The sequence below is a fragment of the Aethalodelphis obliquidens genome, unplaced genomic scaffold (genome assembly GCF_003676395.1).
Source record: "Aethalodelphis obliquidens isolate GAN/ISIS:26980383/991018 unplaced genomic scaffold, ASM367639v1 scaffold14, whole genome shotgun sequence".
NCBI lineage: Eukaryota > Metazoa > Chordata > Mammalia > Artiodactyla > Delphinidae > Aethalodelphis > Aethalodelphis obliquidens.
In genome coordinates this window covers 38,058,246-38,085,212 of record NW_020837958.1, presented here as the reverse complement: position 1 = coordinate 38,085,212, position 26,967 = coordinate 38,058,246, and the positions used below count along the sequence as shown (strand labels likewise).

The 26,967-nt window shown below is 47.7% G+C and overlaps 3 protein-coding genes across 10 annotated transcripts in view; 2 read left to right on the top strand and 1 right to left on the bottom strand.

Annotated features, from left to right (window-relative positions):
• Positions 1 to 201: 201 nt before the first annotated feature.
• On the bottom strand, positions 202 to 5,031 carry ARFIP2 (ARF interacting protein 2). Of its 3 annotated transcripts, XM_027115528.1 has the most exons (8): positions 4,924 to 5,031; positions 3,982 to 4,122; positions 3,628 to 3,724; positions 2,777 to 2,895; positions 2,379 to 2,600; positions 1,703 to 1,860; positions 1,379 to 1,553; positions 202 to 935 (listed from the first exon to the last, which is right to left on the bottom strand). In XM_027115528.1, the coding sequence occupies exons 2-8, from the start codon at positions 4,078 to 4,080 to the stop codon at positions 780 to 782; spliced, it is 1,026 nt and encodes a 341-aa protein (XP_026971329.1). In that variant the 5' UTR covers positions 4,081 to 4,122; positions 4,924 to 5,031; the 3' UTR covers positions 202 to 779. The 3 variants fall into 3 exon arrangements, with proteins under 3 accessions (XP_026971329.1, XP_026971330.1, XP_026971331.1); XM_027115529.1 differs by lacking the exon at positions 3,982 to 4,122 and having other exon boundaries at positions 4,924 to 5,027; XM_027115530.1 differs by lacking the exons at positions 2,777 to 2,895; positions 3,982 to 4,122; positions 4,924 to 5,031 and having other exon boundaries at positions 3,628 to 3,687.
• An 18-nt stretch (positions 5,032 to 5,049) lies between these two features.
• Positions 5,050 to 13,069, top strand: TIMM10B (translocase of inner mitochondrial membrane 10B). Of its 6 annotated transcripts, XR_003434551.1 has the most exons (6): positions 5,103 to 5,263; positions 5,455 to 5,550; positions 5,748 to 6,242; positions 10,657 to 10,768; positions 11,482 to 11,723; positions 11,980 to 13,069. XR_003434551.1 is itself a non-coding variant. In XM_027115534.1 (5 exons), the coding sequence occupies exons 1-4, from the start codon at positions 5,222 to 5,224 to the stop codon at positions 6,195 to 6,197; spliced, it is 315 nt and encodes a 104-aa protein (XP_026971335.1). In that variant the 5' UTR covers positions 5,050 to 5,221; the 3' UTR covers positions 6,198 to 6,242; positions 6,527 to 7,805. The 6 variants fall into 6 exon arrangements, 4 of the variants coding, with proteins under 4 accessions (XP_026971335.1, XP_026971336.1, XP_026971334.1 ...); XM_027115534.1 differs by lacking the exons at positions 10,657 to 10,768; positions 11,482 to 11,723; positions 11,980 to 13,069 and adding an exon at positions 6,527 to 7,805 and having other exon boundaries at positions 5,050 to 5,263; positions 5,748 to 5,880; positions 6,154 to 6,242; XM_027115535.1 differs by lacking the exons at positions 10,657 to 10,768; positions 11,482 to 11,723; positions 11,980 to 13,069 and adding an exon at positions 6,527 to 7,805 and having other exon boundaries at positions 5,053 to 5,263; positions 5,748 to 5,880.
• DNHD1 (dynein heavy chain domain 1) overlaps positions 12,299 to 26,967 on the top strand; it is a 68,385-nt gene continuing 53,716 nt past the window's right edge. The window contains 7 exon segments of the mRNA XM_027114549.1: positions 12,299 to 12,411; positions 14,087 to 14,160; positions 14,431 to 15,244; positions 18,515 to 18,688; positions 23,144 to 23,347; positions 23,427 to 23,537; positions 25,539 to 25,695. Of these exon segments, the coding sequence (XP_026970350.1) occupies positions 14,097 to 14,160; positions 14,431 to 15,244; positions 18,515 to 18,688; positions 23,144 to 23,347; positions 23,427 to 23,537; positions 25,539 to 25,695 (1,524 nt within the window). The 5' untranslated portion in view covers positions 12,299 to 12,411; positions 14,087 to 14,096.

Below are 26,967 nucleotides of genomic sequence, written 5' to 3'. Positions count from 1 at the left end.
GCCTAAAGGGCAAATAAAGCTTTGGCTTCTACTGGGGCTGGGGGAGGAGAGTAGGCCCTCAGATTGTTCCTGAAACCTGTGACTTCAGCTATCTGGCCCCAGCTCTCCTGAAATGATAGGAGTTTGGTGTGTAATTAGACTGAGTGTTTCTCTACCCAGACCACCCTCCTAGAGTCCCCCACAAATTGACCTCACTGGGCCTGCTTTTATGAAAGGTTTATTCCTAGTGCTAGGTCCCAATCTTCCAGGGCTCTAAGCACAATTAAACTGGGTAGGTAGGTGAGGGGAGACCCATTCAGATGCAGGGCCAGAAATGGGGCTCCCCATATCCCCACCCCTTTGGTCCCAGTCCCCTTCTCTGCAATGGGCACGCATTGAGGAGGGACAAAGGATATTGGAGGCAACATCATTGGCCCAGGGGAGCCCAAGAAGAGCTGCCATTGGCTGACAGGGCCTTTTGAGGCTCTGCCATTGGTCAGGGGGCACACCCCAGGAACTGGGATAGGCCTGAGGAGTGATGCCATTGGCCAGGGAGTGGTTTTTGTCATAGCCTGTGGCTGTGGAGTGGAAGGAAAAGATCTGGGAATGAAGCCCAGTGGCCAGGAAGATAAAGGACAGGGCAGCAGCTGCTGGGCCTGCAGACCTCCTGTCAGGCCCCAGCCAGGGAAAGGGAACCCAAGCCAGAGCGCAGGTGGCAAGGGATGTCCCATGTCCAAATCTCCCCCACCCTGGGACTGCCCCTCCCAATGTCCTTGACAGCCAGGTTGGCCTGGAGTGGCTCACTGCTCCTCCAGCCAGGAGGGCTTCTCAGCTCCTGGAGGCCGCAGCTTGATGTTGAACTGCTGCAGGGTCTGCTCCAGCTGTTTCTGGTTCCCAGCGAAGTAGGCTGACACGGCATTGTGGAAGAGCAGCAGCTGCTTGTGCATCACCTTAATCTGGGGGGCCAGCGAGGTCAGCTGAGACTGGACTCAGACACCCTTCCTGAGGGGCTGTGAGCCTGAGCCCAGACCAGGGGCACATGGACTCCGCTCTGATCGTGCCTTTGGAGTGGGGGCTGACCTCCATCAAGGGAGCCAAAGGATAAACGCCAGTGTGATAGGAGAAACCTGACCTGATTGGCAGGGCCAGAGGTTCTGGCACCCAAGCTTAAGGGGTGGGTTTTTCCCAGTTATGTTCTTGGGATCGGCAGTCAAATCCTCAAGGGATCAGAGGGAGGGTGACGGGAAAGGTCCAGGGCTTGAGTGGGCTGGGGAAGATCCCACTCCTTAGCCAGGCCGCATTTCCCCGTCCAATAATGGGGAGGGTTTTTTTTTTTGGGGGGGTGAGGTCAGTGTTACAGATGGGAAGGTGGGCTGGGTCAAAGGGGTGGGGTTAGCACCTTGTTTTCTTCCAGGAACTTGAGCTTGATGGCCACATCTCCCCGCAGCTTCTCATATTTGTCCCGATGGGCCTGGAAAGTGGCCTGGGCACTCTCAAGTCGACCGCGCATCCCTGCATCACGGGGGCCTAGGCTCAGCTCCTCTAAGTCTGTCCGGTAGGCATCGTATTCCAGCCTGGGGAGGGGGTGATATGGGCTGGTCTCCACCCCTTTGCCCTCCACACATACTCTCCTTTCTTTTCTCAATTCTTGTGCCCCTAAAGCTCAAACTTCCACCCATGCCAGCCAAATGCCCCAAACCCTAGGCCCTGCCAGTGCCCACACCTGGCAGCCTCATACTGTTTGACAGTCATGAGTGTGTCTTCCATGGTCTTGGTTACCAACGTGTTGATGCTAGAGACAAAGAAGTTCACAGCCCCTAGCAGCGTCTCTCCATTCTTGCACAGCAGCTTCTGCGTCTCTGCATTGTAGCCAAATTCCTCCTGAGGGCAGAAGGGAGGGACAGGCCTTGAGTAACAGTCGGGGCTGTAGGGCCCTTCTTTCCCCTCCTCTCCCGGGAGGAACCAGCCATTGAAAGTGGAACAACCCAGCACTGCCTCCAGCAAGGCTCTCTTAGCCCCAACGTTAGTGGGGCTGCCCTGGGGATGCCTGGGACAGGAATGTAGGAGTGAGGGCCTCAGATGAAGTTCACAGAACTGGAGTAGGGAAAGCTAGTGCAGCAGGCAAAGGAGGGGCTCCGATTAGGCTGAGCACTGAAGGCATTCCTGTCAATGCAGAGAGGGGTACTTGTGAGGCACCTGGTGTGCCGCCTGCCCCACCCCCTCCAACTTCTGGACCTCCGTACAAGCCCCTGCCTCCACAGGTGGGTGCTGCTGGGGGCAGAGCTGGGCCCGCCCTGGAGGGGTTCTCCCTCTGGGCTGCAGGAGGGAGGGAGGCTGAGGGGTGACTGCCTGGCGGGCCCGGGCCCAGCCCCCCACCCTCTCAGGCCTGGCTGAGGCACCTGAAGCTCTGGGGACTTCTGGCTGAGGTCAGCAAAGGCGTCCCCTAGTGCATGCTGGGTCTGCAGCAGGCTGTAGAGGTGGGCTGTCAGTGCCCGGCCCAGCTGCAGGACACTCTCATACTTGCGCTTCGTCTCACGCAGCAGCTCAATCTGCAGCTCTAGCTCCAGGTCCACAGTCCGGGAGCCTCGGCCAAATCGCTCTGATAACAGCTGCTTTGTACACTGATTGGGAAGTGAGGGAATAGGTCAGAGACCCTAGCACCCTGTCCTCCCAAAACGTACCTTCCCCAGCATCCCCAGGCTCCTAGTCTCAGCCACAGATGGGACGTTAGGATCTGGAAGACGGGGAAAAGGTACCCAGGGGAGTTTGGGGGAAGGGAAAGGTGCCTGAATCCCACCTTATATGTGTTGATGCCCCATTTCTTGACGATGTCAAACTTCTCTCCAGCGATGCCCCGAGCCACCTCATCTCCAGGGCCAGCAGAGTTGGTATTGTGAGATGGATGGCGGCCAGACCCTAAAGGACCAAGTTCTCTGACACCAGCCTCTCTCAGATACAATCAGACACCTCTGTGGTTCCGCCCATACTTCCCTCCCAGCACATGAAAATGACTTCCCTGAAGGAGCAGAACCTAGAGACAATTAGATTCTCCTACTCACTAGGAGGAACTCATACATTGTGCCCTGAGACCCAAAACCCAATATACATCCGGCCTCCTTCTGAAGTGGCGGTGGGGACTGAAGAAGGAGGGAAGAGGGAGTTGCTAGCGTACAGGGGTAGAGAAAACAGCAGGAAATAGGCTGAGTATGGGGTGACTGATCAAGGATAGTGGGTCCATCAAACAGAAAACCCGGCTGACATTCCCACGTGGATACTAGTCAGTGTGAGATTCAGAGCTGTTTGTTCCTCTAAATGTTAGAGTCTAAAGTAAAACGCTGAGAAGCCTCACAAAGTTCCAAATCAGATTCAGGCTCCAGAGCAGGCAGGGGAGGCCCGGGAAACAGAGTTCTTTGCTTGACTCAGGTTGTGACAGCAGAGAAAGGACAAGTGGGGCTAAATGACAAGTGGGAGCAGATGGACAACTCTGGGAACTGGCCTTGGGCTGAGATTCCATAGGGTTCATACTAGCAGAGGTTCCCAGGATCTCCAGACATAATTCAAGCCTTCTTAGACATACTCTATGCTCCCTAGAACCACCACTCTCCCCCTCTCCACTCAGGCTTCCTGTCCTGTTCTGATCATTCATACCTGTGGGGATGAGTCCATCACCAGAGCCCCCATAGCCACCAGACACAATGCTGGTTTCATTGAGGTTGGGTCCTGACACCATCACCTGCTGGAGGTCCTATAGGCCAGAGAAGAGGGGGGCTTCAGGAACATAGGGGCAGCTGAAGCATTTTGGGGGTGAAAACAAGCTTGGATTGAAGCATCATAGAGAGAGCACACAAGGGAAGTCTGCACAGAATCAGAACAAAGATTTGTAAAAAGATTGAAGGGAGATTAGGTAAGTTAGGGGAAGGCTACTGGAATAGGGACGAGGGTTCAGGGTTTATGAGTTGGGATTCCTCAAGTGAAACAATATGAAGAATCAAACAGAAGCACCTGCTCCAGCCCATCATCCTCAGGAAGCTGCCCAGCTTCACCATTCCCGTGGATGGGGATCTCCATTGTGGCTGCCTTCCCTAGGATCCCGTCCGTCATGGCTAGCGAAGGGACTGGAGTCAAAGTCTCTACCCCAGCGCCCTGCAAAGCCCAACACAGACAGTTCTGGAAACTGGCCAGGACTCCAAAGAGGAAGATCTCCCCTGCCATTTCGGAGGTTGTCCCAGGGCCTCAGTGTTCTGGGGTTTGGCCACTACTCTTCCCTGAAGTATGTGTTTCTCCCCTCCAAGGTGCATATTGGTAACACGCACACCCAGGCCTCAGGTGTGCCTGACCTGAGGTCATGTTCTCATGAACCCCCCTATCCTACCAGGACTCCGGTGATCATTCATGCATTCACTCACTCAACAGACATTTAATGAGTGCCTACTACGTGTCATGCACTATTTGAGGCAATAGAGAAACAGCAGTGAACAAGAGAGATAAAGTCTGTGCTCTCAAGAAGCATATGCACATGCAGGTGTTTCTCCCCATCAGGAGATGAACCCCTTTCCCAGGGCTCAGGTGTGTACCCCCATTCAGGTATGTTCTCCACTGCTCGGCCTCTCACACTCCTTTAGTGTTTCTTCCTCTTTCCTGCAGGGGGTCTCCCCTTCCTCCATCCCATGCACCTCCTCTTCCTCGGGCCCTCCTCCTTCAGGCCTTTGTTGAATCACTTGGTATAAGTTCACAACCTCTGGGAAAAGCCTCTTTTTCCCAGTACATAGGTAGGTGATCCCTTCCAAAGTCAGTTATGTCTCCCCAGGTGTGTGAGTCTCCGCCCTCCCCCCATACACCTGGGCATCAGGTGTGTCCTCATCCTTCCCCAGGGTTCAGAGGCATCTTGCCCTCACGTCAGGTTCGTGCATTCAACTTGCCCTCGCCCATGCACGTCCCTCTCACCTCGGGCCGGGCGGCTCTTCCCCTCAGGGCGCCAGGCCCGGGCCGCGCGGGGACCTCGGGCTCCAGTTCCTGTCGCGATCCTAGCAGCAGGTCAGGGACTCGGCGGAAGTGACGTCCTCTCACGGGCAGAAGAAGCCGGCCACGTCGCAGATTATGAGGGCGGAAGTGACGTTGGCATCTGGGGGCAGGGCTATCCTGGAGCCAACCTCTCTGTCCCTGGGGAGTCACAAGAGGTCACTTCCGGGGCGTTACCGAGAAGCTGTGAAGGAAGTGACGTAGGGCACGCGCCGGTGGCGTGATGGAGCAGCAGCAGCAGCAACAGCAGCAGCAGCTCAGAAACGTGAGTGGGAGCTTTGGGGCCACGCGTTCAGCTAGCATCCCTGTCTGCATGGCGGGAACCCCAAGGAACCAGGCATCAGAGGGCTGGGAACGTCGGGCCATGGGGTGCGGTCCTGGGAAAGCTCGGGCGGCGCGGCCTTGAATTGAGATGTGGCCCCTCTTCGCTGAGTTCCTTGTCCCCCTTCTTCCCAGCTGCGGGACTTCCTGTTGGTCTACAATCGGATGACGGAACTCTGCTTCCAGCGCTGCGTGCCCAGCCTGCACCACCGAGCTCTGGATGCTGAGGAGGTTAGGTGGGGGAACCGAGTAGGGAGATTACCCTCGATCCTCAGAGTTAACCGTAGACTGCTTCCCTCTTCCGCCACTTCCCCTACCTCTGGCACTGGCCTTTCTGCGACCCTCGCCCCTAGGCTGGGGATGGGAAGGAAGGAGACGGACCTGACGAGACACCTTTGGCTTCTACTTCCACCCTGTCTTCTTTCCAGGAGGCCTGTCTGCACAGCTGTGCTGGGAAGCTGATCCATTCCAACCACCGCCTCATGGCCGCTTACGTGCAGCTCATGCCTGCCCTGGTACAGCGCCGCATCGCAGACTACGAGGCTGCCTCATCTGTGCCAGGTGTTGCTGCCGAACAGCCCGAAACCTCGCCATCAGGGAGCTAGCCGTCCCCAACCCCGGGAAGGGAGGCACCGGATGGACCCTCATATTTAAGGAGCCAGTGGACCTTGGGCTGGGTGCGACCTGTATATAGAAAGTGAGGAGTTGCCTGAGAGCTAGGTACTGTTGCTCCTTTTCCTGGAGCTAATAAACCCACTTTTACTTTGTTTGGTTTATATTCTGGGCAAGGAAGCTTTGCCCACTTGATTGACACCATCTTTATTATTCTGTCAGGATGCTTCAGCCCTGGCAGCAGAGAAATTGCCTTCAATGTGTAGAAGGAAAACGTCAGCATTCCCAGGCACCTGGTTAAAGCGACATCTGTGGGTACAATTTTAAGACTGGTAATAGCGACAAGAAGTTGGTTTCTGCCCAGATGACAGAAAATGGGAACTCTGTCTAGCTGTCCTTAAATCTGTCTGACTTAAATGGCTCACTTAGAGATATCTAAGGACAGCAGATTAAGAATCCACAGGGCTTTTAGGCGCTACCTCCTGGGAAGTCAGTAGCCTCAGACAGAGATGAAACCTGTAAGAATTCTGGGGTGTTCTGGAACGTCAACCACTTCCTCAAGTTGTTACTTACTTAATGTTTTCTGTCTTCTTAGGATGAGCAGTAAAATCTTTAAACAAAGAAGATCTGTGTGCTTGTCTTCAGGAGCAGTCAGAAAGGGGAAAACTTGTGGAACCATATTCTGCAATACAGTCAGACTCGAGGGATAAAAACCTAAGGGAGAAGTAGATGGTGATGGTTATGGGAAAAAAAGGAAGAAAGCCAGATCTTCAGGACTTCTTGAATGTTACCTTAATGTCTCACTGCTTGTCTGTAATCTCCTGATTCCATCTCTTCCTCTACCCCAGACTGTTCCCACTGTGCCTGTTCTGTGATTTCTAATTCCAGCCTGTCTGTTCTTTCCTCATTATTTCCCTCCGTGTGGAATTTACTTCTGTATTCAGCAATCTGAGTGGCCTATACATCACTGAATTTTCTTGCCATTTTTGTGTCCTTTTTGTATCAGCTGTTTTAACATTTCCGTTCCTCCATTCACACTGCTAGAGAAAAACAAAGCTGTGTAGTGAATGCCACTAAATATTCAAGATCTCCAACCTCAACCAAGCCCTCGTTACAAACAGGCAACCCTTTGTGAGTTCCTGGTCTGTTTGCTCTCCTAATCACTACAGCAGTTATTTTACACCTTCATTGCTCTCCTTAATCCCCTGCCTCATCCTTGACTATTCCCCATCAGGTGACCATGTTTGATTTTTAAAATGGAAGTAGAACTTCTTAGACATTGGCTCCTACAATCATTAAAAAAAAAAAAAAAAAAAGAAATAAAAGAAAACTTACAACCATCCACAAAGCAGATGTTTCCTCTCCTGTACAGATCAGGGCATTGAAATTCTCTGGTAGCAGACCCTGTCTGAAAATGCAGACCTGTCTTTAAAATCTTTTACTACATCAGGCTGCCTTTCAAAATATCTGTTGAGCACCCGCTTTGTATAGGTTCTGGTCTTGGTATTATCCCCACTTAACAGATGAGGAGGCAAGAATTCAGTATGTACCAGAAGCCCACCTTATACGCAGTTACCTATTGAGAAAAGTGGCTCTAATCAGCTTTTTGCCTCATTAGCTGAACAAATCTTGAACAGAAAGGTTTGCTAAGACCCTTAATAAAAAAAGTTGTTGATCAGGAACTTTCCTACTGAGTGGCTTCATGTCTGCCCAATAAAGTTCTCTCCTTGAAAAGTGTAAATGCAGGTAAAGCAGCTTGTGAACTTCGCAATTCCCAGAGACAGGATTGGGGACCTGGGATATTCTGATAGTGGGAGGATTCTTCTCCATTGATATTTATGTATATCCCTGCAATAAACTTCCACTGTGAATTATCTATGTTTCCATGTCACGTAATTAGTAATTGCTGGAGAAGGGCTAGGAACACAGATCTGTCTGACTCTAAAGCCTATGTCCTTTGAACTTCCAGAGCTTATATTTGCCTGCTCATCTGCAGTCAACTTTTCCCTAGGCATGGAAAGACAACTGTCCCTCAGTCTGATCCACCAAGACTTTTTAATCTCTTCTTTCCTTTCTGTTTATAAATAGGTTCAATACTTAACGAAAAGTACCTTCTTCCTACTATCCGTCTTCCTTTGTCACTGAAATCTCCTTGAGGTCTTACCATGACGTCTTAGCCATTGGTATAATGAGCAATGTGATGTTTCAAGCACAACACGAGGATAAATGTTGACAAAGCTTTATCCCTTTATCACAAACACATATTTGAGACAGGGTTGTTCTTGCTATTGTGGCTTCAGAACTTAACTGCCTACTCCTTTGCAAAGTCTAATTCCTTTGAGCCTATTCAACTGTATCACCTCTCTTATTACTTATCTGTAGTAACTGCCACTCTCCTACTTTCCTCTGCAGAGCTAGCCGTTGGTCTTCCTCTTGATACTTTAATGTTACACAAGACAGTCCGTTCAGTGTTTTTTGTCTCTTAGTTCCTTGACCCAATCTCTAATGATTTCTACTCTGTCTCGGCTACTCTTACTTACATCCTTTCCATTGTCCACCACCCCAAACTGTTCCATCTTCAAAACACTATTACTTGCATCTTATTCACTGACTGTATTCCTTCCTCTTTGTTTATTGGACTATTCCTCTACCATTTTTTTTTTTTTTTAATTTCAATGCAGCGTTCAGACCATTGCTTCTACATTCTCTCCATTAACACCTTCCTGTCTTTAGATTCCTGTCGAGCTTAAATTCTAGTCATTCTTGGGACTTCGCTGGTCGTCCAGTGGTTGAGGCTCCGCACTTCCACTGCAGGGGGCCTGGGTTCGATCCCTGGTCTAGGAACTCAGCTCCCGAACACTATGGGGCGTGGCCAAAAACAAAGTCCTTATGAAATTCTAGTAATTCTTTTGGAATAGGCTAAATTTCCTTCCCTCTCATTTCTTTGTTGGGCCTGGGTAAAATGAAACATTTGTGCCTGCATTTGGACATCTAAAAACTGCCCAAGGTAATGACTATAGAGCAGATTTATATCGCTATGAATCCATGGTTATCAACTTCAAATGGAGTCTGAGGCCCTGTAATCCCACTAGATTTTTCTAGTCGTCTTTCCTGTTCCCTGCAATGACTATTTCAAATCAATATTCCTTTTTTTATATAAATTTATTTATTTTTATTTATTTTTTGGCTGCATTGGGTCTTTGCTGCGCATGGGCTTTCTTTAGTTGCGGTGAGTGGGAGCTACTGATGATTGCGGTGCGGTGCGCGGGCTTCTCATTGCGGTGGCTTCTCTTGTTGCGGAGCACAGGCTCTAGGCACGTGGGCTCAGTAGTTGTGGCTCATGGGCTCTAAAGCGCAGGCTCAGTAGTTGTGGTTCACGGGCTTAGTTGCTCCACAGATCTTCCCGGACCAGGGCTCGAACCCATGTCCCCTGCATTGGCAGGCAGATTCTTAACCACTGTGCCACTAGGGAAGCCCCAAACCAATATTCTTAAGCCTCTTATTATCCCCATGATTCTCTTCACTTTCCGCAGGTAACCTTATTTTAACTTCATAGGCAAAAGTAAAAGCTATCAGTTAGGAACTTCCGCAACATCTTGCAACTCAAAACTTGGTCACCCATCTACATCTGCATCATTCTCTCCTCTTTCCCTCCTGTCTAAACAGGACAAATATCGCTCATGGCCAGTGCCTGTTCCTGTGCACTGAATCCTAGTCCTTCCTTCTTTGGAGATCTCTGACTTTTTCCCACTTTACTAAATTCTCATCAGTGTTTAAGCATGCCGAAGACTCCCGTTACAGCAAACGAACCACTCTACCTCACAGGTACCGTCCAGTTTTTTTCCATTTTACGGCTAAACTCAAAACAGTGGATACTTTGGTCTTCTCCATTCCCACTTCTCCCCCCACCCTATTTTGACTTCTGTAACCTTTATTCTATTGAAATAGTTCTTGCTGAGGTCACCCTAGCTCACCAAGTGGCCTTCATATCCCTGAATCCAGTGATTATTTCCTCAGCTTACTTCACTTCTTAGTGGCATCTGGTACTATCGACTTGTTCCTCATGGACACTCTCACTGGTGTCTGTGATTCCACTTGTGTTTTCACTACTACCTCTGGCCACAGCTTCTTAGCCTCCTTTGCGGGCTTACCCACCTCCAGCCATTAAATCTAAAAGTTTCTCAAGGTCCTGTTATTTCTTAGTGTAATTTTTCTGGGATTGTTTCATCCCCATTTTGAGCGTTAGTCACTGATAATTCAGAAGTGAAGGTATCATCAGAGAGTAAAGCCAAAGAAAATGGAAGATGAGAAAGTACAGCAGAAGGTTTGAAATAGTCATTGCACAGAATGAGAGAGTGAACTGACAAAAGGAACATAATTAGATTATTAGGTAGTGTTGAAGGCTCAGTAGAGGTTACTGAACAAAATTCCCTTTTGGCTTTGTCTGTCTGGAAAACTTTTTTTAATTGAAGTATAATTGATATACATAGTTATATTAGTTTCAGGTGTGCAACATAGTGATTTGACATTTATATACCTTATGAGATGACCGCCACAGTAAGTCTAGTCACCATCTGTCACCATTTAAAGTTATTACAATATTATTGACTGTATTCCCTCCTCTGTGTATTACATCCCCATAATTTATTTTATAACTGGAAAAAACTATTATTTTAAGGCCTAAAACTTTAAGGCCTACCTGTAACTCTTCCTTGCCTTTTCCAGGAAGGATTCTTATTTGTGCCCTCATTGAACCCTTTTATGTCTCGTTCACCATTACGTCCACAGCACTTGGTAGAGTGCCATAAACAACAACAAAAGCACGCAGCTCACACAGGTCAGTTATATCATGTGTGTACTATCTACCAGGCTCTAGTCTAAGCATTTTATATACATTAACTCAGTTAATTCTCACAACAACCCTATAAAGTAGGTACTACTGTTATCTTCATTTTACACAAAAAAATAAAATTGCAGTAAAATATCCCATGACTAGCAAGTGGTGGAGTCAGGTTTTCAATCCAGTCAGTGTGACTTCCAGAGTCTGTCCTGTTTCTCACTAATGACGATTGATTGCTATACATTTATGCCTTTGTTCCACAAATATTTTGTGATCACCTACTCATGGTGCCTAGTACTAGGGGCTGGGGGTACAGCAGAGAGCAGTCAGAAACCGCCACCGTGGAGCTTATGCTTCTAGTCAGGGGAAACAGACAATAAGCAGTTAAGTAAGTATTGATATGAGATGGTAATAAGTGCTATGGGGAAAATCAATGCAGGGTAAGAAGGATAAGGAAGCTGAGGACAGTGTTGCTATTTTAGGCTAGGTTGTCAGAGAAGAACTCACTAATGAGGTCTCCTTAAGCAGAAACTTGAAATGAGGGAGGAAGCCTCGTGGACATCTGGAAAAAGAGTGTTCACTGTGGCATCAGCCTCTACTTGCCCATAGCATCCATCGTCCCCTTCTTCCTTTACTAATAGAACCCCTGACTTTAACCTGGGCAGATGGTGGCTGAAAATAAAGATCAGATTTTGCAACTTTCCTTGCAGCTAGGTGTGTCCATGTGATCGAGTGATGCATGCATTGCCAGGTTGTGCCCTTAAGGGTAAGGGTGGGCCTTCTCCTACTCTTTCCCCCATCTCACTACTTGGGATGAGGCCCAACACACATGGTGGTGAACTGTCTTGGACCTTGAAGATAAGGACCACTTCCTTGAAGAAGGCAGAACAACTAAAAGGCTGCCATATTAGCCCTGGAGTACTTATTCCTGGACAGTTGTGTGAGAGAAAAAGTAAGCTTCTATTATGTTTAAGCCATCGTATTTTGGGGGTCTTTTTGTTATTACAGCATATGTGTAGTAGACAGAATGTTAACATGGTGCGCAAGATTTCCCACCCCCTGTGTACACACCCTGTATAATCCCTAGGACTGTGAATATGACAGATTTTACTTCTGTGATTAGGTTGTATTATATGACATACTTGACTGTAAGAAAGGGAGATTATCCGGGTGGGCCTGGCCTAACCACATGAACTTTTTAAACGCAGGGAGTTTTCTCTGGCTGGATGCAGAAGAGAATGTCAGAAAGATTTGAAACATAAGAAGGATTTGAGGCACTGCTGCTGGTTTGAAGATGAAGGTGCCATATGGCAAGGAAGACAGGTGGCCTCTAGGACCTGAGAGTGGCCCCTGAGGCCCAGGAGGAAACAGGGACCTCAGTCCCACAACCACAAGAAACTGAATCCTGTCAACAACAAGAATGAGCTTGGAGGAGGATTTTCCCCCAGAGCCTCCAGACAAGAACTCAGCCCAGATGACCTTTCAGGCTTATGATATCCTGAGCAGAGAACCCAGTCAGGCCATGCTGGGCATCGATGTACAGAACTGTGAGATACTAAATGGATGTTGTTTTAAAGCTGCTTAGTTTGTGGCAATTGGTTACACAGCCACAGAAAACTTCTCTGTCTTCTAAATGAACCGTAAGCAGAGATGTACTGTATGAAGGCTCTGGCGGGGGTGGGGGGGGGGAGCATGCTCAGTGTGATCCAGGCACAGAGGAGTGGTGTGAATAGGGATAGATGGTCAAAAGGCCACAGAGGTAGCAGCCAGCTGATGAGATAGCAAATTGTAGGCTGTGTAGGACTTTGGCTTTCCTGAGGGAATGAGATGATAAGGCATTAGTGAGTTTTGAGCAGAGGAGTCATAGGATCTGCCTGTATTTGAAAAAGGTCACTGGCTGCTCTGAAAAGAGCAGATTGTAGGGGCAAGGGAGGAAACAGAGACCAGTTAGAAGTCTATGGAATAATCTAGGTGAGAGGTGATAGTGGCCTAGACCAAGGTTTAGCTCTTGGGGTGGTGAGAAATAGTTGGATTTTGGATATATTTTGAAGCTATAGCTTAACAAAATTTGCTAAAGCATTAGACATGGGATGTGTGTGGGGGGAGAGGGGAGTCAAAGGTGACGCTAAATTTTGACCCAAGCAACTGGAAAAATGGACTTGGTATTTACTGAGATGGGGAAGACAGTGAAAGGAACAGGTTTATTTGGAAGGAGGCAGTTAGGAGTCTGGTTTTGGACATTTTAAGTTTTTAAGTTTGGGATTCTTATCAGATTTATAAAGCAGAGGTGGGACTCTATCACGTGCTGAGTTTCTATTCATTGTAATCATTCAGGCGTTCCCCCCACCTCCAACCCCAATTTTGAGCTCCCTGTGATCAAGGAGTGTGTCTTGTTTGGGTTTTTTGCAGGGGGTGAGGTGGGCTAGGCAGATACTTGCGAGTGTGTGTCGGGTTGGGGAGTGTCCCAAAGACTGCTTGCTGGTGCCCGGGTTGGGGAGTGTCCCAAAGACTGCTTGCTGGTGCCCGTGTCAGCTTACAGGCTCAGTAATAGATAAACAGGCACGTGCATTACACCTGCCCACGACGCCCTCAGGATTGCGACTTCCCCAAATCAGCCACGTAGCTCTTTTCCAGACCCAACCGGTCAGACGGCCTGTTCCCAAGGCCGGCAGGCAGCCTGTAGGTTGGGCCTGGGCTCGGCCCCTCCCCCCTAGGCCCCGCCCCTCTCTGGTTTCGCCCGGGCTCTCAAAGGAGGCTCGGGCCTCAAGCGATCCAGTAACTGTTCTAACCGCTGGGAGGGGGTGGGGCTGCGGGTGAGTCTGCTGCTGGGGATCAGCTTCCTTTCGCACCGCCCCCTAGACACCCACTCTTGCCACTGCCCCCAGGCGTGTCCCCTTCTCCTGCGCTCCTACGGACCCTCATCCCCTCCCTTTCCTCCCCTCCTCTTCCTTCTTTCCTCCTCCTTCCAGCCTGGCCCTCTCCGGTCTACCCCGGGCCCCACTCCATCCAACCAAGTAGTTCTCTGTACCCACCCCTCTGCTTTCTGTCCTCAACACATCCCTCAGCCCATGGGCAAATGGGACTGGGGCTTTGCTGCCTCTGAGTGACGACCTGTTCCTCCCTTCAGGCGATCGCCAGGCTCCAATCCCAGTGACAGTTCCCTGCTGTTCTAAGGTCCTCTGAGTGAGCCCTTTCGGTGTGTGTGTGTCTACAAGTGATCACACGTGTGTGTGCGAGTCTCTGGGTGGAGGTGGCTGTGAGTAGAGCGAGCCTGTGCCTGGGACCCGAGTCTAAGTTCATCCATTTTTCCAGCAGGCACTTCCCCATGAAACCTCACCAGCAGATGCCGTTCTCTTCCCTTCCCTTGCCTCCTGTGCCCCTTAGGCCAGGTGAGGGGACAGTGTTCTGGGCAGTGGGAAGGGACTTTCGTGCGGGGAGGGCCCTACCTCTGTCCTGGGCCTGCTTTTTAGCAGTCTTGGGGGGAATCTGTGGGGTCGGTTGAGGGTCTCAGGAAAGGCCCTCTGCTGGTCTAGCTCTGTCCTGCAGCTCCATCCATTTTCCTGTCCTAAGTCCCTCCCTTCCCCTTTCTCCCAATCCCTTTGACCCTGCCCAGAGCCTAAGCCCCCTTCTCTTGCCCTCTCTTGGGCTGAACTAAGCAGGTGAGATCCAGCAACCAGGAACCTGGAACTGGCAGTCGGATCCCGAGCAGTGGGCAGGGTCAGTCCGACGGCAGTTGAATGCCTGGCTCCTCTTGGTCTCGGATGAAGAGGCGTCAGCTAAAGCCCTTGAATCTCGGCACTCTGTAGGTGTCCTAGACACAGCAGAGCAGCGCTGGGCCTGTCAGGGAAAACAGAGGCAGTTTCTGAAGGCAGTGACTCAGCCAGGGCGGCCTGCAGTGCTGGAGCTCCTGGTAGCTGAGCTCCAAACTCTGTTCTCAGCAGTGCTGCAGGATGGCGGCCCTGCAGCTTGGTACTACATGTACGCAGTGCTGGGTCTGCTGCCTCCATATCGTGCGCTGCTTGTTGGTCGCCTTGATTTGCTGCCTTTCCTGGAGCGGCTATACCGCTGGGCACCCTGGGTCCAGGCCCAGCTCCAGCTGGACCTGCTAGGTGCCATGGACCAGGCCTTTCCCCGAGACACCTCTTTGTTAGAGGGCACCTCCCATGTTGACTGCTATCCCCAGAAGCAGAGGTTCCATCACGGGCCCCCACGCCCAGCCTGCCCTTTTGTGCAGGCCCGGTGGGGAGGGCAGCAAGTAGAGGAGGGGCTGGCCACATGGCTGCGACCATTGACACTGCCTGAGCTACAGCACAGCCTGGGTATTGTTGGTACTGAGGTGGCCCTGGAAGAGGCCCACTGGCGAGATGGCCTTAGCCTCCTGCCCTTGGCACTAGCGACGGACATCCCTGTACAGTATGAAAGCAGTGACGGTGACAACGCAGAAAAGGAGACTGTCGGAAGAAGAGAGACTAAGTAAGTGAGGGACCTAGTCTGGGGCTTTGAGCAAAAGAGAGGAAGAACCCTCTTCCTTTCTGTCTGCAAAATAAACCCAGCGGTCTCAGTGTTAATCCCCATAGGGAAATGCAGACATGAATGAAAATCAAAAGTCAACGATGAGGAAGCCAAAGCTTCAGACAATAGCTTGAGTTTCCAGAGTTTCTAGACTTCTTTTTCATATAGCGCTTAGTTGTTTTTCTCACTTGTTCGTAATCCCTGAGTCTGGCCTCTGGGCCTCCCTAGTGCTGGGTGCCGGATGTTTGATCCAGGTCCTTCCCTCGGGATGCTCCTAGGTGAGTGCTTGTCTGAGGACCCTTCCCACTCATGTCTGTGTGAACTAAGCCAGCTCCAAGGCACATTACAGTTGGCAGCACTGACAGGTAGGACTTTCATTCTGACCTTCCAGAGCCTTCTTCCTGCCCTGCGAGTGAGGGGATCCTGGCCCCTGGAGAGGTGATTTTCTCCCCAATCTGGCTCTCACTGCTCTCTTCAGGGTTTCAGAATGCCTCCAGAGACCCCCTCTTCTGAGAGTTCTCTAACTCTAATCTTGGAATTTCTCCTTGTCCTCTGGCCAGCTTGTCTGTGACATATTCACTGTCTGGGAAGAAGGGTAGTTTTACCTTTAATCTAGCTTGGCTTTCTCAATTTTTGCTCTAAGTTAATGGCGGGGTCAAGTTTTTCCTGAAGTCTTACTGGTGGGCAGATAGGCAGGCTCCTGGGGGCCTGATGACAGGTGGCCAGTGCCAACAGTGTATGCCTTCAGTAACCCCAGCAGACTCTTCTTGTCAAAGATCTTCCCTGGGCCCTAAGTATAAGTCTCCTTTCCCGGGGGAACCTAACTGGAGTGAGAATGGGCTGAGATGTTGGCAAGAAGCCAAGTTCTTTGTCCTCTCTTTGGAGCTGGCAGTAAACCTCTGAGGCCTAGTTAATGTGACTTAATTTGTGCCATGTTCCCCAGGCCTGGCCTCCCAGGCATTGATACATTCAAGAAGTATTATTGGTTATCTAATATATATCAGGAACTGCTAGATGGTGAGGATACAGAAGTGGTAAGATAGACTCAAGCTCTTCCCTGGGGTTTTACAGCTTAGTTAAGGGAGATAGATGTTAAGTACGTTGATTTAAGTAAAATATCGTGACGATTTGTGTTAAGTGCTATAAAAATCAAAGAACACGGCCTTTCCCCTGGCTGCTCCTCTGGAGTGTGTGTGTGTGTATACACATCAGAGTTAGGGGAAAGCACGTCAGAGGAGTTTGGGTTTAGATTAGGGTTAACAAAATATCTTGAAGATTAGGAGGTGAAATAAAGAGGAAAGTTTCAAGGAGGAGGGAGCAGTCAGTAGTGTTAAATGCTACTGAGGCAAGTAAGAAAAACCTGAGAAATACTCATTGAATTTAGCAATAAGGAAGAGGTTGGTGAGAGTGGTTTCAGTGGCATTTTGTGAGGAGGAAGGCAGATTGTAGTGCATACAGGAGTGAATGGAAGGTGAAGAAGTGGAAATCACGTTTTGTTATTCTTTCATGAAGCTTGGCTTGAAAGGGAAAGAGAGAGATTAGGACAGCAGATTGAAAGAATAGTGGTGTCTGAGTAGGACTCCAAAAAATGGAGAGATGTTTATAGTCTTTAAGACGGTGCTTGAGAAGTAAGTGCTCAATAAATATTTGTAGAGTGAATGAATAAATATAGGCTAACAGTCAAAGAAGAAGAGATTGAAAATACATCATGAAGGGAACTTCCCTGGCGGTCCAGTGGTTAAGACTTCACCTTCCAATGCAGGGGCTGCGGATTCAATCCCTGGTTGGGGAGTTAAGATCCCACATGCCTCAGGGCCAAAAAACCAAAGCATAAAACAGAAGCAATATTGTAACAAATTCAATAAAGACTTTAAAAAAAATGGTCCACATCAAAAAAAAAATCTTAAAAAAAGAAAAAATACATCATGAAGGCGGGATAAGTGATCCTGAGCACAAATGGACGAGTTAGCCTTGCAGAGAAGAAAGTCACTCCTTCCTCGCAAATTAGGAGACAAGATTAGGATGGAAATATGTACAGATAAATGTGTGGAAAGGCAGCTGAACTTGAGGGAGTTATTTCATGGCTGAGAGCCTCAGTTTCCCCTGGGCAGAGATGGAGGCAGAGAAGGTGACTGGGAGCTCAGCAGGGCTGGGCATAGGTTGAGGGGGTGGGTAGGTTGAGGCCTGGAATAGCAGCTGAGGAGACTGCAAGGGGTAGCTCCCTGAGGATTTGTACTAAGACATCGAGCAGAGTGAGCCCACAGATGAGACTGGACACCAGGAATCTATAGAGGAGCTGATGACATTCCTTTGTTCTGAGATCTTTTGAACCTACTTAGATCATGTAGCACTTTAATTATTGAGGAAATGAATCTTTAATAGCAGTTACACCATTAAGATGTCCTGATCTGACGTCAAAATCATAAACCCTACCGTTGATGTGAACTTTAGAATAGGATTGCACTGTATCCCTGGGGTAACTTGTTCTGTTGATCTAGATTTGGGTCAATTAATGACACAAAAATACTTTGATTAATTTTTCAGAGTTTTATTTTTGTGCTCTAACCAAAATTATTAGTCCAGGTAATTGACTTTTGGCTTCTTGAATAATTAATTTTAATACCAATTTTATCGACTGGTATGGTAGAAGTGTAGGAAGATTGTTGGTACTGGTGCAGGCTTGAGTGGGCTGAAGGATGCATCATCGGATCCCGGCTGGGAAGAGATGGATGTGAAGCTGGAAGTTGGGTGATGATAGAGGAAGAGTAAGAAAGAATCACAAGCATGGAGATCACGCAGGATTGGAAAGCAGGTATAACGGGGGCAAAGATAGGAGATCAAGAATGTTAGGAAGGCTGCCAGAGGGAAGAAATCCAGGACCGTGCGCTTGCAAGGTGATGAGTTGGGACAGCCAAGTATTCCCATTACTTTTACTCAGTATTATGTAATACTGACGTCATAGTAATCACAATCAATCCAGAATGATTATTCACTTATCAGAAGGGGAGAGGTTATTCACACACAGGTGTACGAATATAGTTGCCTGACTGTATCTCCTCATGGGCTGTATTTGCTCAGTATGTGAACCTTCGGGTGTAGATGGTCGACAGGCTCTGACAAGGTTACATCAGGTCCTCTCAGGCACCTGATCTAGCTCCTTCATTCACTGGCTGACAGTGGCCACCTGACCGCTTTGCTCTGCCTCTTCTGTCCTGATTTTTTATCATACAGGTCTCAGCTTGACTCGGAAGTTCCTGGGGAGGAGATCTTCCAAGAAAGAAGCACTGGCTTCTTACCGCAGACTTCCCTCCTGGGTAGCCAGATAATGACCGTAATGAAGACAGAGAGATACCTGAAGAAGATCCACTTCCTCTATCTCAACGTGGCTCCCAGCAGCGACTTTCGGTGAGAGCGCCCGCCTAGACCCCTGTCCTACTCCTCCCGCCCCCGGACTTCCTCCCGTCCTGCCTCCCCACCCCCCTCCTCCTCTCTAGACCCGCTCCTCTCCTATCTTTCTTCTCTTCCCTCTCATTTCTCCTCTGTCTCCTGGTTTCCCTCTGTCTTCCCTTCTCCTCAGCTTCCTCTCCACTCTTCTTTTTTTTTTCCGGTACGCGGGCCTCTCACTGTTGTGGTCTCTCCCGTTGCGGAGCACAGGCTCCGGACGCACAGGCTCAGCGGCCATGGCTCACGGGCCCAGCCGCTCCGCGGCACGTGGGATCCTCCCGGACCGGGGCATGAACCCGTGTCCCCTGCATCGGCAGGCGGACTCTCAACCACCGCGCCACCAGGGAAGCCCTCTCATAGCTTTTTGTCTTAGTCATTCTTTTCTACTTTTTTCTCTGTCTTCTTTGTTCTGTCCTAGAGTGATAGAAACATTTGGTCATTGCCTCAGAACGGAATTTAATGGTGATCTCTTCTAACTCCAATGCAAGAATCTTGGTGTTTGTTTAAATCTTTACACTCTCAGGGAAGCTTTGTGTTTTGCAAGGCATCCTGTTCCTTAGACTACTTTCTTTTTACTTCTACATTTTCGTCCTAATTTTATCTCTGTGCGATAAAAACAAGTCTCAATCCACATGACTTGAGAGGCATTCATTCACTTTCTTCCATTAGATCCAAATCTTAGTATTTTTAAATGCTTTATTCAAGTCTCTTCTCTTCCCAGAAATAACAATAACAATTACCATTAATCAAGCTTTTCTATATCCATGTGTCATTTAATCCCCACCTACCAGATAGGTGCCATTATTATTTCCATATATGAGATGAATAGACTGATGCATAGAGAGGTTCAGTAACTGGTCCAAGACCACATAGTAAGTGATGGAAAAAGAACTTAAACCTAGGACTGTCTCACTGGTAAGCAGTATCTGATACCCACTCCCAGGGAGCCTTATTTCCTGCATACACTGACCTCTTCCTCCTGAACGTAGGTAGCGCTAGTGAGCTATACCATCCATTGATTTACTGATCAGTTCATTTAACGAAAGTTCACTGAGAGCATTGTGCCAGTTATTAAGCAATGGTCTCTTGGCTCTAGTTCTGCTCTCCTCTCCCTGCTTTGTAATACTGGGGCTGGGACTGCAAACTTCATTTCTCCTTTTTCAGCCAGCTTCCTGTTAGGTTCGATTAATAGGGAGTGCTAGAAGGAGACTGGACAGCAGGATGAGAGGAGAAGGGACTCTGTCCTTCCTTTGCTTGTTCTTCATGTCTTTCACTCTGGCAGCAGCTGCCAGTTTCTGAATCAGCCTCCTCTGATCCTGAGAGGGACCAACGCCAGCTGGGTAGCATCTTCCCATCAGAGTTCTGAGTCACCGCTCTGCAAGGCACCCCCCCACACACACACCCCTGCAAACTCCTTATATACTCGTAACAGCCAGGCAGCATCTCCTTCTTAGAGAAACCTCTTCCTTTTGCTCCTCTAGTTCTAGGGCTGGCGTCCATTTCCTGCAGTTATTGTCTCTGCGCTTAATATTCCCTTTTTGCTTTTTAGGTGTCCTATGACACTTTTTCTAAAACACATTTTCTCTGTTAAATTCACTTTGTTGAAATTCCTAATGCAATTTCTGTTTTCCTGACCAGACTCTGATATTACGAGTGGTCCCAGGAAACAATCCTCAAATATGGGATTTTGATATTATTTTGGTAATGTCCTTGGCCTTGGACAGTACCGGCCTCCTTCTTAATGGGAAATAGTATACTAGTAATCCATGACCTATAGTGGCATCACAATTAATTAGTCACTGTGGTTGGAAGTGATAACCTACCTACTGACACCTAGCGGCTGCTACACTTGACTGTCCGGCAGTAGTGATAGTAATGGTAGCAATGTTGGATGAGATGCCTATTGACCATGGTGGAGAGCCTACAGAAAGAAAATTACAAGCTTAGTGCTTTCAACTATCAGCTCAGTCATAGTCAGAGAAGCAGCACAATCAAAGACAATTAGGCACAGAGAGAGACAAGAAACCATGAGCAAGCGAACTAAAAAGGCAGTGGATAATCACAGCGCCAACATCTGTCAAAGAAGGGACCCAATGAAGTGAGTTTTGCACTTGGTTCTGCTTTTCGCCAGAGATTCCAGTAGAGGCAATGGTGTGTCAGTTTTACTATATGCTCCTGAAAGATGGAGAAGAGGAGATGAGCTTTCAACAGACTTGGAAGGCTAAACAGCAGAAGTTGCAGCTGGGGTCCCACACCAAGGAGGGAGGTGTTTTCTGGTTCAACCTGTGTTGTAACCAGGGTCCCAACTGGAAGCCCAGGGGATTGATTTGTGGGTTATCTGATGATTTTCATATTTTATCCAGATACTTTGCCCAGTTTTTCTAGTTGTTCTCAAGTGGGAGTGTTGGTCCAAATTTCAAGTGCACCATCAGTAAAAGTGGAAACTGGCATTTTTTGTTTCACTTTATTTATTTGCCATGTAACAGGTTTTCTTTCAAAGTATTTGCATTTATCGAAATTTTCTTGGTACTTCCCTGGTGGCGCAGTGGTTAAGAATCCTCCTGCCAATGCAGGGGACATGTGTTCGATACGTGGTCCGGGAATATCCCACATGCCGCGGAGCGACTAAGCCCGTGTGCCACAACTACTGAGCCTGCGCTCTAGAGCCCGCAAGCCACAACTACTGAGCCCTCATGCCACAACTACTGAAGCCTGCGCACCTAGAGCCCATGCTCCACAGCAAGAGAAGCCACTGCAATGAGAAGCCCATGCACCACAACGAAGAGTAGCCTACACTCACTGCAAGTAGAGAAAGCCCGTGTGCAGCAACAAAGACCCAACACAGCCAAACATAAATAAATAAAATAAATAAATTTATAAAAAATGTTTTTTTCTTTTATTTGTCCTAGTTTTTTTTTTTTTTTTTTTGTCATACCACATAGCTTGTGGGATCTCAGTTCCCTGACCAGGGATTGAACCTGGGCCACAGCAGTGAAAGCCCGGAATCCTAACCACTAGGCCACCAGGGAACTCCCTGTCCTAGATTTTGATTTATACTTAGGGGAGAACATATTCCCTCACTTCCTTAGAGTCTTTGCTCAGCTATCCCTGACTCTTGGCCCTGTGCAGGAAGAGTAGCCTCCATTAAGAAGGCCACAGGGGAAGGAGTGTTCCCTTGGGAAGTCAGGCTTCAGTTAGGGTAGGTAGCTACCCTGTGAGATGCCAACTGACCCAGTGGTTAAGAGAGGGGGCTTGAGTCATGTAGATTTGTTTTTTTTGTTTGTTTGTTTGTTTTTTTGTGATACGCGGGCCTCTCACTGTTGTGGCCTCTCCCGTTGCGGAGCACAGGCTCCGGACGCACAGGCTCAGCGGCCATGGCTCATGGGCCCAGCCGCTCCACGGCATGTGGGATCTTCCCGGACCGGGGCACGAACCCGTGTCCCCTGCATCGGCAGGCGGACTCTCCACCACTGCGCCACCAGGGAAGCCCCAAAAATAAATATTTTTAAAAATGAATAAATGCTTTATTAAATGTGCCCAAACATAGCATTATGGCAACTAGTTTTCTGCAACTACTATATAGTTACATATAAATTGTATTTAATGTGGGATGTAGGTGCCTTTTCTTGAAATAAGACAACTTAGTAGGATGTTAAGATGGCTCTGGAGGTACTTGTCTGGTTCACTAGGTGGCAGTTTTCCTCTTTATTGGCCTGTGTCTAGTCTTCTAGTTACTCTTGCTTTTCCCCATTCTCAGTTACTCCAAACAGCATTCCCTGATTATCTCTGCATGCTATTTCAGCATCTAGGGATATACATATTTTATCATTTCTAAGATGCACATTTTTTTTCACATTTCAACATCTCTGAAATTGTGATGCAGCTTACAAATTGGTGGCATATCATATTGGTGGCATTTTTTTAATTTTAGCATTTCATAAGAAAATGTTGCACCTAGGGACTTCCCTGGTGGGCCAGTGGGTGGGACTCCTCGCTCCCAATGCAGGGGGCGCGGGTTCAGTCCCTGGTTGGGGAACTAGATCCCGCATGCATGCTGCAACTAGGACCTGGCATGGCCTAAATAAATAAACAAACAAATAAATAATTTAAAAAATGCTGCAAGCTTACAATTGATGGCATCTTAGATTTGATGGGATGTTAGCTCTCTGGGTCTGGAGATAGGAACTTCTTGGGACTGGCTAGGGGTCTTTTTCTTTCTTCCCACCTATTTTTGGCTTCTGTTTCTTCTGAATATTCCATCTTTCTGGTTTGAAGATCATTCTGCTCTCTTTCCCCTCTTCCCACTTTCTTCCGCCTTCTTTCCTGCCTCCTTATTTCCCCCTTCCTGTCCTTCTTTTGTCCCTCCCTGGAGTCTGCACAAGTTTGCAAGGCTCTGATCTGTGCCCTTTCTTAAAGACCTTACAGCCTGATGGTGGTACCACCCAACAAGGTGAATTCTGAGCACTACATCTTCTCTCCCTTTGGGGTCCTGCACGTACATCCTGTGGAGGGCAGTGAGGCAATGACGCTGGGTACCTGGCACCACCACTCTGTCCTCTGGCAACAGCTCCAGTTCATTCCGTTCTTCAAGTATTTCCTCTTACGCAAGGCCTTGGCCTGGTAGGTGATGACGGGTATGGGATTTGGGAAGAAGTGTCATAAAGAGCAACAGCCACTGTCACTGCCCTCTGATCTGTAGCTGGAAGAAGGGTGTGAAGTTTCAGAGGCTGCACCGGCACCGGACTTTCCTAGAGAAGCATCTGCTCTTTGCCGTGCCCCACTTTGGAGTTGGGCTACTCCATATTAGCAGGTGAGGTCTTCAAAACACAACTTCAATGAACTTTAAAAAATTATTTTACAAGAAGTAACAACACGTTCATCGTAGAAGATTTGGAAAATACAAAAAAAAAGCACAAAGGAAGAAAATCTTCAGTCTCACCATCTACAAATAACCATGACAAACATTTTGTTGCATATCCTTGTAGTCTTTTTTTCCATCACATATACCAATGTGATCATACTTTACATATTGTTAAGTAACCAGTTTTTTTCTCTGAATAATATATTCTAAACATAGCTCTATGTATTAATTAATTTCTACATCAACTTGCCCCAGATCATACAATTATTAAATATCAAATTTGAGGATGATAATGCAGGTGTTTGAAACTCTGCTCTAACTATGGTATTACTTGGATTCTTTTTTTTTTTAAGAAAAGCTTAGTTACTCCTATTTTCAGTACTTTCTTGCTTTCTCTGCACAACTCTTCAACCACTCCAGTTATGTTCTGTGATAGGAGTTGCAAGCTCAGATGCCTACAGGTCCCAAGGAGGAGCTATGGAAGAAATGCAGTGGGTTCGATTCAAGACTTCAGGGAGTGTGGGACTGCAGTCAGTCTGGAGATTGCACCTGAAGAGAACAGTCACTACTCAGTTCCAACTGACTGTTGCCATGGGGAACATGGGTCCAGTGTGTCAGCCACATTATTTTTTCAGGATGACCTGGGAATCCACATTTTGTTGTCAAATCTCTTAATTTTACCTGGTTAGTGAAAATTTTTATTAAAACACTGTGCTGGCCAACTCTTAGTGGTACATATAAAAACTTTTTCAGTCTGAACTCGGCCCATGGGCTACCAGTTTGCAACCTCTGCTCTAGGTATCCTCCAGTCTAGCTTAATCATCATGGCATAATTGGGCCGCACAGATCTGAATTTAAGTCCTGAACACTAGCAAGGGACTTTACTCTTTGAGCCCCAGTTTCCTGATCTGAACACAAGAGAGGAAGATTTCTGCTACTCACAGCTGTAGTGAGAATTAAATGAGATTGTGAATATAAAGTACCATGTTCAGTGCCCCAAGAGGTACTGAATAAATTACACCCATTGTGATCATCCTCTGCTTATTAGGGGGGGTCCTTCATTTTTTCAAGGATATTTAGAGATGTAGATTTTTCAGGGTGGTTGTTTGGGGAATGAATAAGAGAAGTGGGGTTTCGTCAGGGATGAAACTTCCCCATAGGGAAGTTGGAGGTTCCTCACCTTTGATTCTAAAACCTACCTGTCCTATATACACCACCAAATGTAAAATAGATAGATAGTAGGAAGCAGCCACATAGCACAGGGAGATCAGCTCGGTGCTTTGTGACCACCTAGAGGGGTGGGATAGGGAGGGTGGGAGGGAGACGCAAGAGGGAGGAGATATGGGGATATATGTATACATATAGCTGATTCACTTTGTTGTACAGCAGAAACTAACACAACATTGTAAAGCAATTATACTCCAATAAAGATGTTAAAAAATAGTAAAAAATAAAGAAAGAAAGAAAAAATAAAATAAAACCTACCTGTCCATCTAGACTGTTAGGGCCCTTGGCTTCCCCTATTCCATGGAAGAAGCCTCTGCAGTCTCTCCTTCTAAGTCACACCTTGGGATCTCTTTGACCCTCTTTCCTGGCAGAAAGGTAACTCAGTGTAAACATTTACAATAGATAACTAATAAGAACCTGCTGCATAAAAAAATAAATAAAATTCAAAAATTAAAAAAAAATTAAATACATAAAACAAAAAAACAAAAAACATTTGCACATACCCCAAGCCTTTCCCAAAGAGTTCCCCAGCCAGCAACTTCCTGGGCTTAAACTCTTCCAAAGAACCCTCAAGAGGAGGCTATCACTGTTGGTCCCTGGGAATATTATAACCTCTCTAAACCTTTGCTCATTCTGATGTGAGCTGGGCTAGGAAGAAGTCAAAGGTGTCCAAGGTAAGAGGGCAGAGTCGCTGGCTCTGAGCAGTTTAGTCCTTGATTCCAGGCTTCTGCAGGAGCTGCGCTCTGTGTCCTGGCTCCCCCGTGAAGCAGATCAGTGCTACGAGTTGCTGGACCTACGGCGGGCTCTAGCCAAGGAAAACCACAAAGCTCTGCGGCTGCTCCATCGCTGCCTGCATCTCTGCACATCCATCCTTCATCTGGTAAGAGGCTCCGATTTATTGGGAGCTTTTTCTCCAAGCTGAACTTGCCAGTGTTTCAGCCTTCTCTTGGCTTAAGCTTGCCTGTGTGTTCTGGACTCTGCAGTTGGCTCAGAGCCATTGTCCTGTCCAGCAACAGCAGTCTCTGCTCTAGGTGGATGGATTAATAACAGGTAGGCAGAGACTTGGACTCAACCTTTTCCTAAAGCCTTGAGCAGAGAGGAAAAGGAACATAACAACGTCTTTTTTTCAGTTGTTTGTGCCAGGAGTGTTAGAGAATTTGAGAGTTGGAATCCTCATCTTTCATGCTGCTAGGCTCATGTCTGAGCATATCTTGAACCTTTGACAGGACACTGTGGCTGGTAGAAGCATCCAGTCATGGAGTCCTTCCTTCGTGTGCCTACTTTGTATCTGTGATACATGCCACCTAAATACAGTTTATTGAAATTTTTGCATATGTATACACCCATGTAACTACCAGCAGGTCAAGATATAGAGCATTTATAGCACCTCAGCAAGCTCCCCGGTACCTCTCTCATCAGTGCCTCCACAAAGGTAACCACTACTCTGACCTCTGTCACCATAGATTAATTTTGTCCGATTTGGAATTTCATGTAAATGGAATCAGACAGCATGTTCTCTTTTTCGTCTGGCTTTTTTCCACTCCACATTATGTTAGTGAGATTTATCCATAACATTGCAGGTAGTAGTGGCTCACTCTTTTGTATTGCTATGTAGTGTTTTACTATAAAAATGTACCACAGTTTACTTGTTAACTCTCCTGTTGATGGACACTTATGTTGGTTCCAGTTTTTTACTATTGTGAATAACTGTTATGAACATTTTTGTATGTCTTTTTTTTTTTTTTTTAAGATGTTGGGGGTAGGAGTTTATCAATTAATTTATTTATTTTTGCTGTGTTGCGTCTTTCGTTTCTGTGCGAGGGCTTTCTCTAGTTGTGGCAAGCGGGGGCCCCTCTTCATTGCGGTGCACGGGCCTCTCACTATGGCGGCCTCTCTTGTTGCGGAGCACAGGCTCCAGACGCGCAGGCTCAGTAGTTGTGGCTCACGGGCCTAGTTGCTCCGCGGCATGTGGGATCCTCCCAGACCAGGGCTCGAACCCATGTCCCCTGCATGTCCCTCTTTAATTACTCTTAACAAGGTTTTGTAGGTTTCCTTTAGAGGTCCCGAAAATATTTCATTAGATTTATTACTAGATATTTGATATTTTTTGTTGCTATTATAAAAGGTGTTTTAAAGCATTACTGTTTTCTAA

What these genes read in the sequence shown, in the direction of transcription:
- TIMM10B (XM_027115534.1), top strand. Translation starts at nt 5,222, where the DNA reads ATGGAGCAGCAGCAGCAGCAACAGCAGCAGCAGCTCAGAAAC. An exon ending in GAGCTCTGGATGCTGAGGAG is followed by an intron (nt 5,551 to 5,747) that starts GTTAGGTGGGGG and finishes TCTTCTTTCCAG; the next exon opens with GAGGCCTGTCTGCACAGCTG. An exon ending in GGCTGCCTCATCTGTGCCAG is followed by an intron (nt 5,881 to 6,153) that starts GTGTTGCTGCCG and finishes TTATTCTGTCAG; the next exon opens with GATGCTTCAGCCCTGGCAGC.
- ARFIP2 (XM_027115528.1), bottom strand. Translation starts at nt 4,080, where the DNA reads ATGACGGACGGGATCCTAGGGAAGGCAGCCACAATGGAGATCCCCATC. An exon ending in TGATGGACTCATCCCCACAG is followed by an intron (nt 2,896 to 3,627) that starts GTATGAATGATC and finishes TTGGTCCTTTAG; the next exon opens with GGTCTGGCCGCCATCCATCT. An exon ending in AGTTCCTGGAAGAAAACAAG is followed by an intron (nt 936 to 1,378) that starts GTGCTAACCCCA and finishes CTGGCCCCCCAG; the next exon opens with ATTAAGGTGATGCACAAGCA.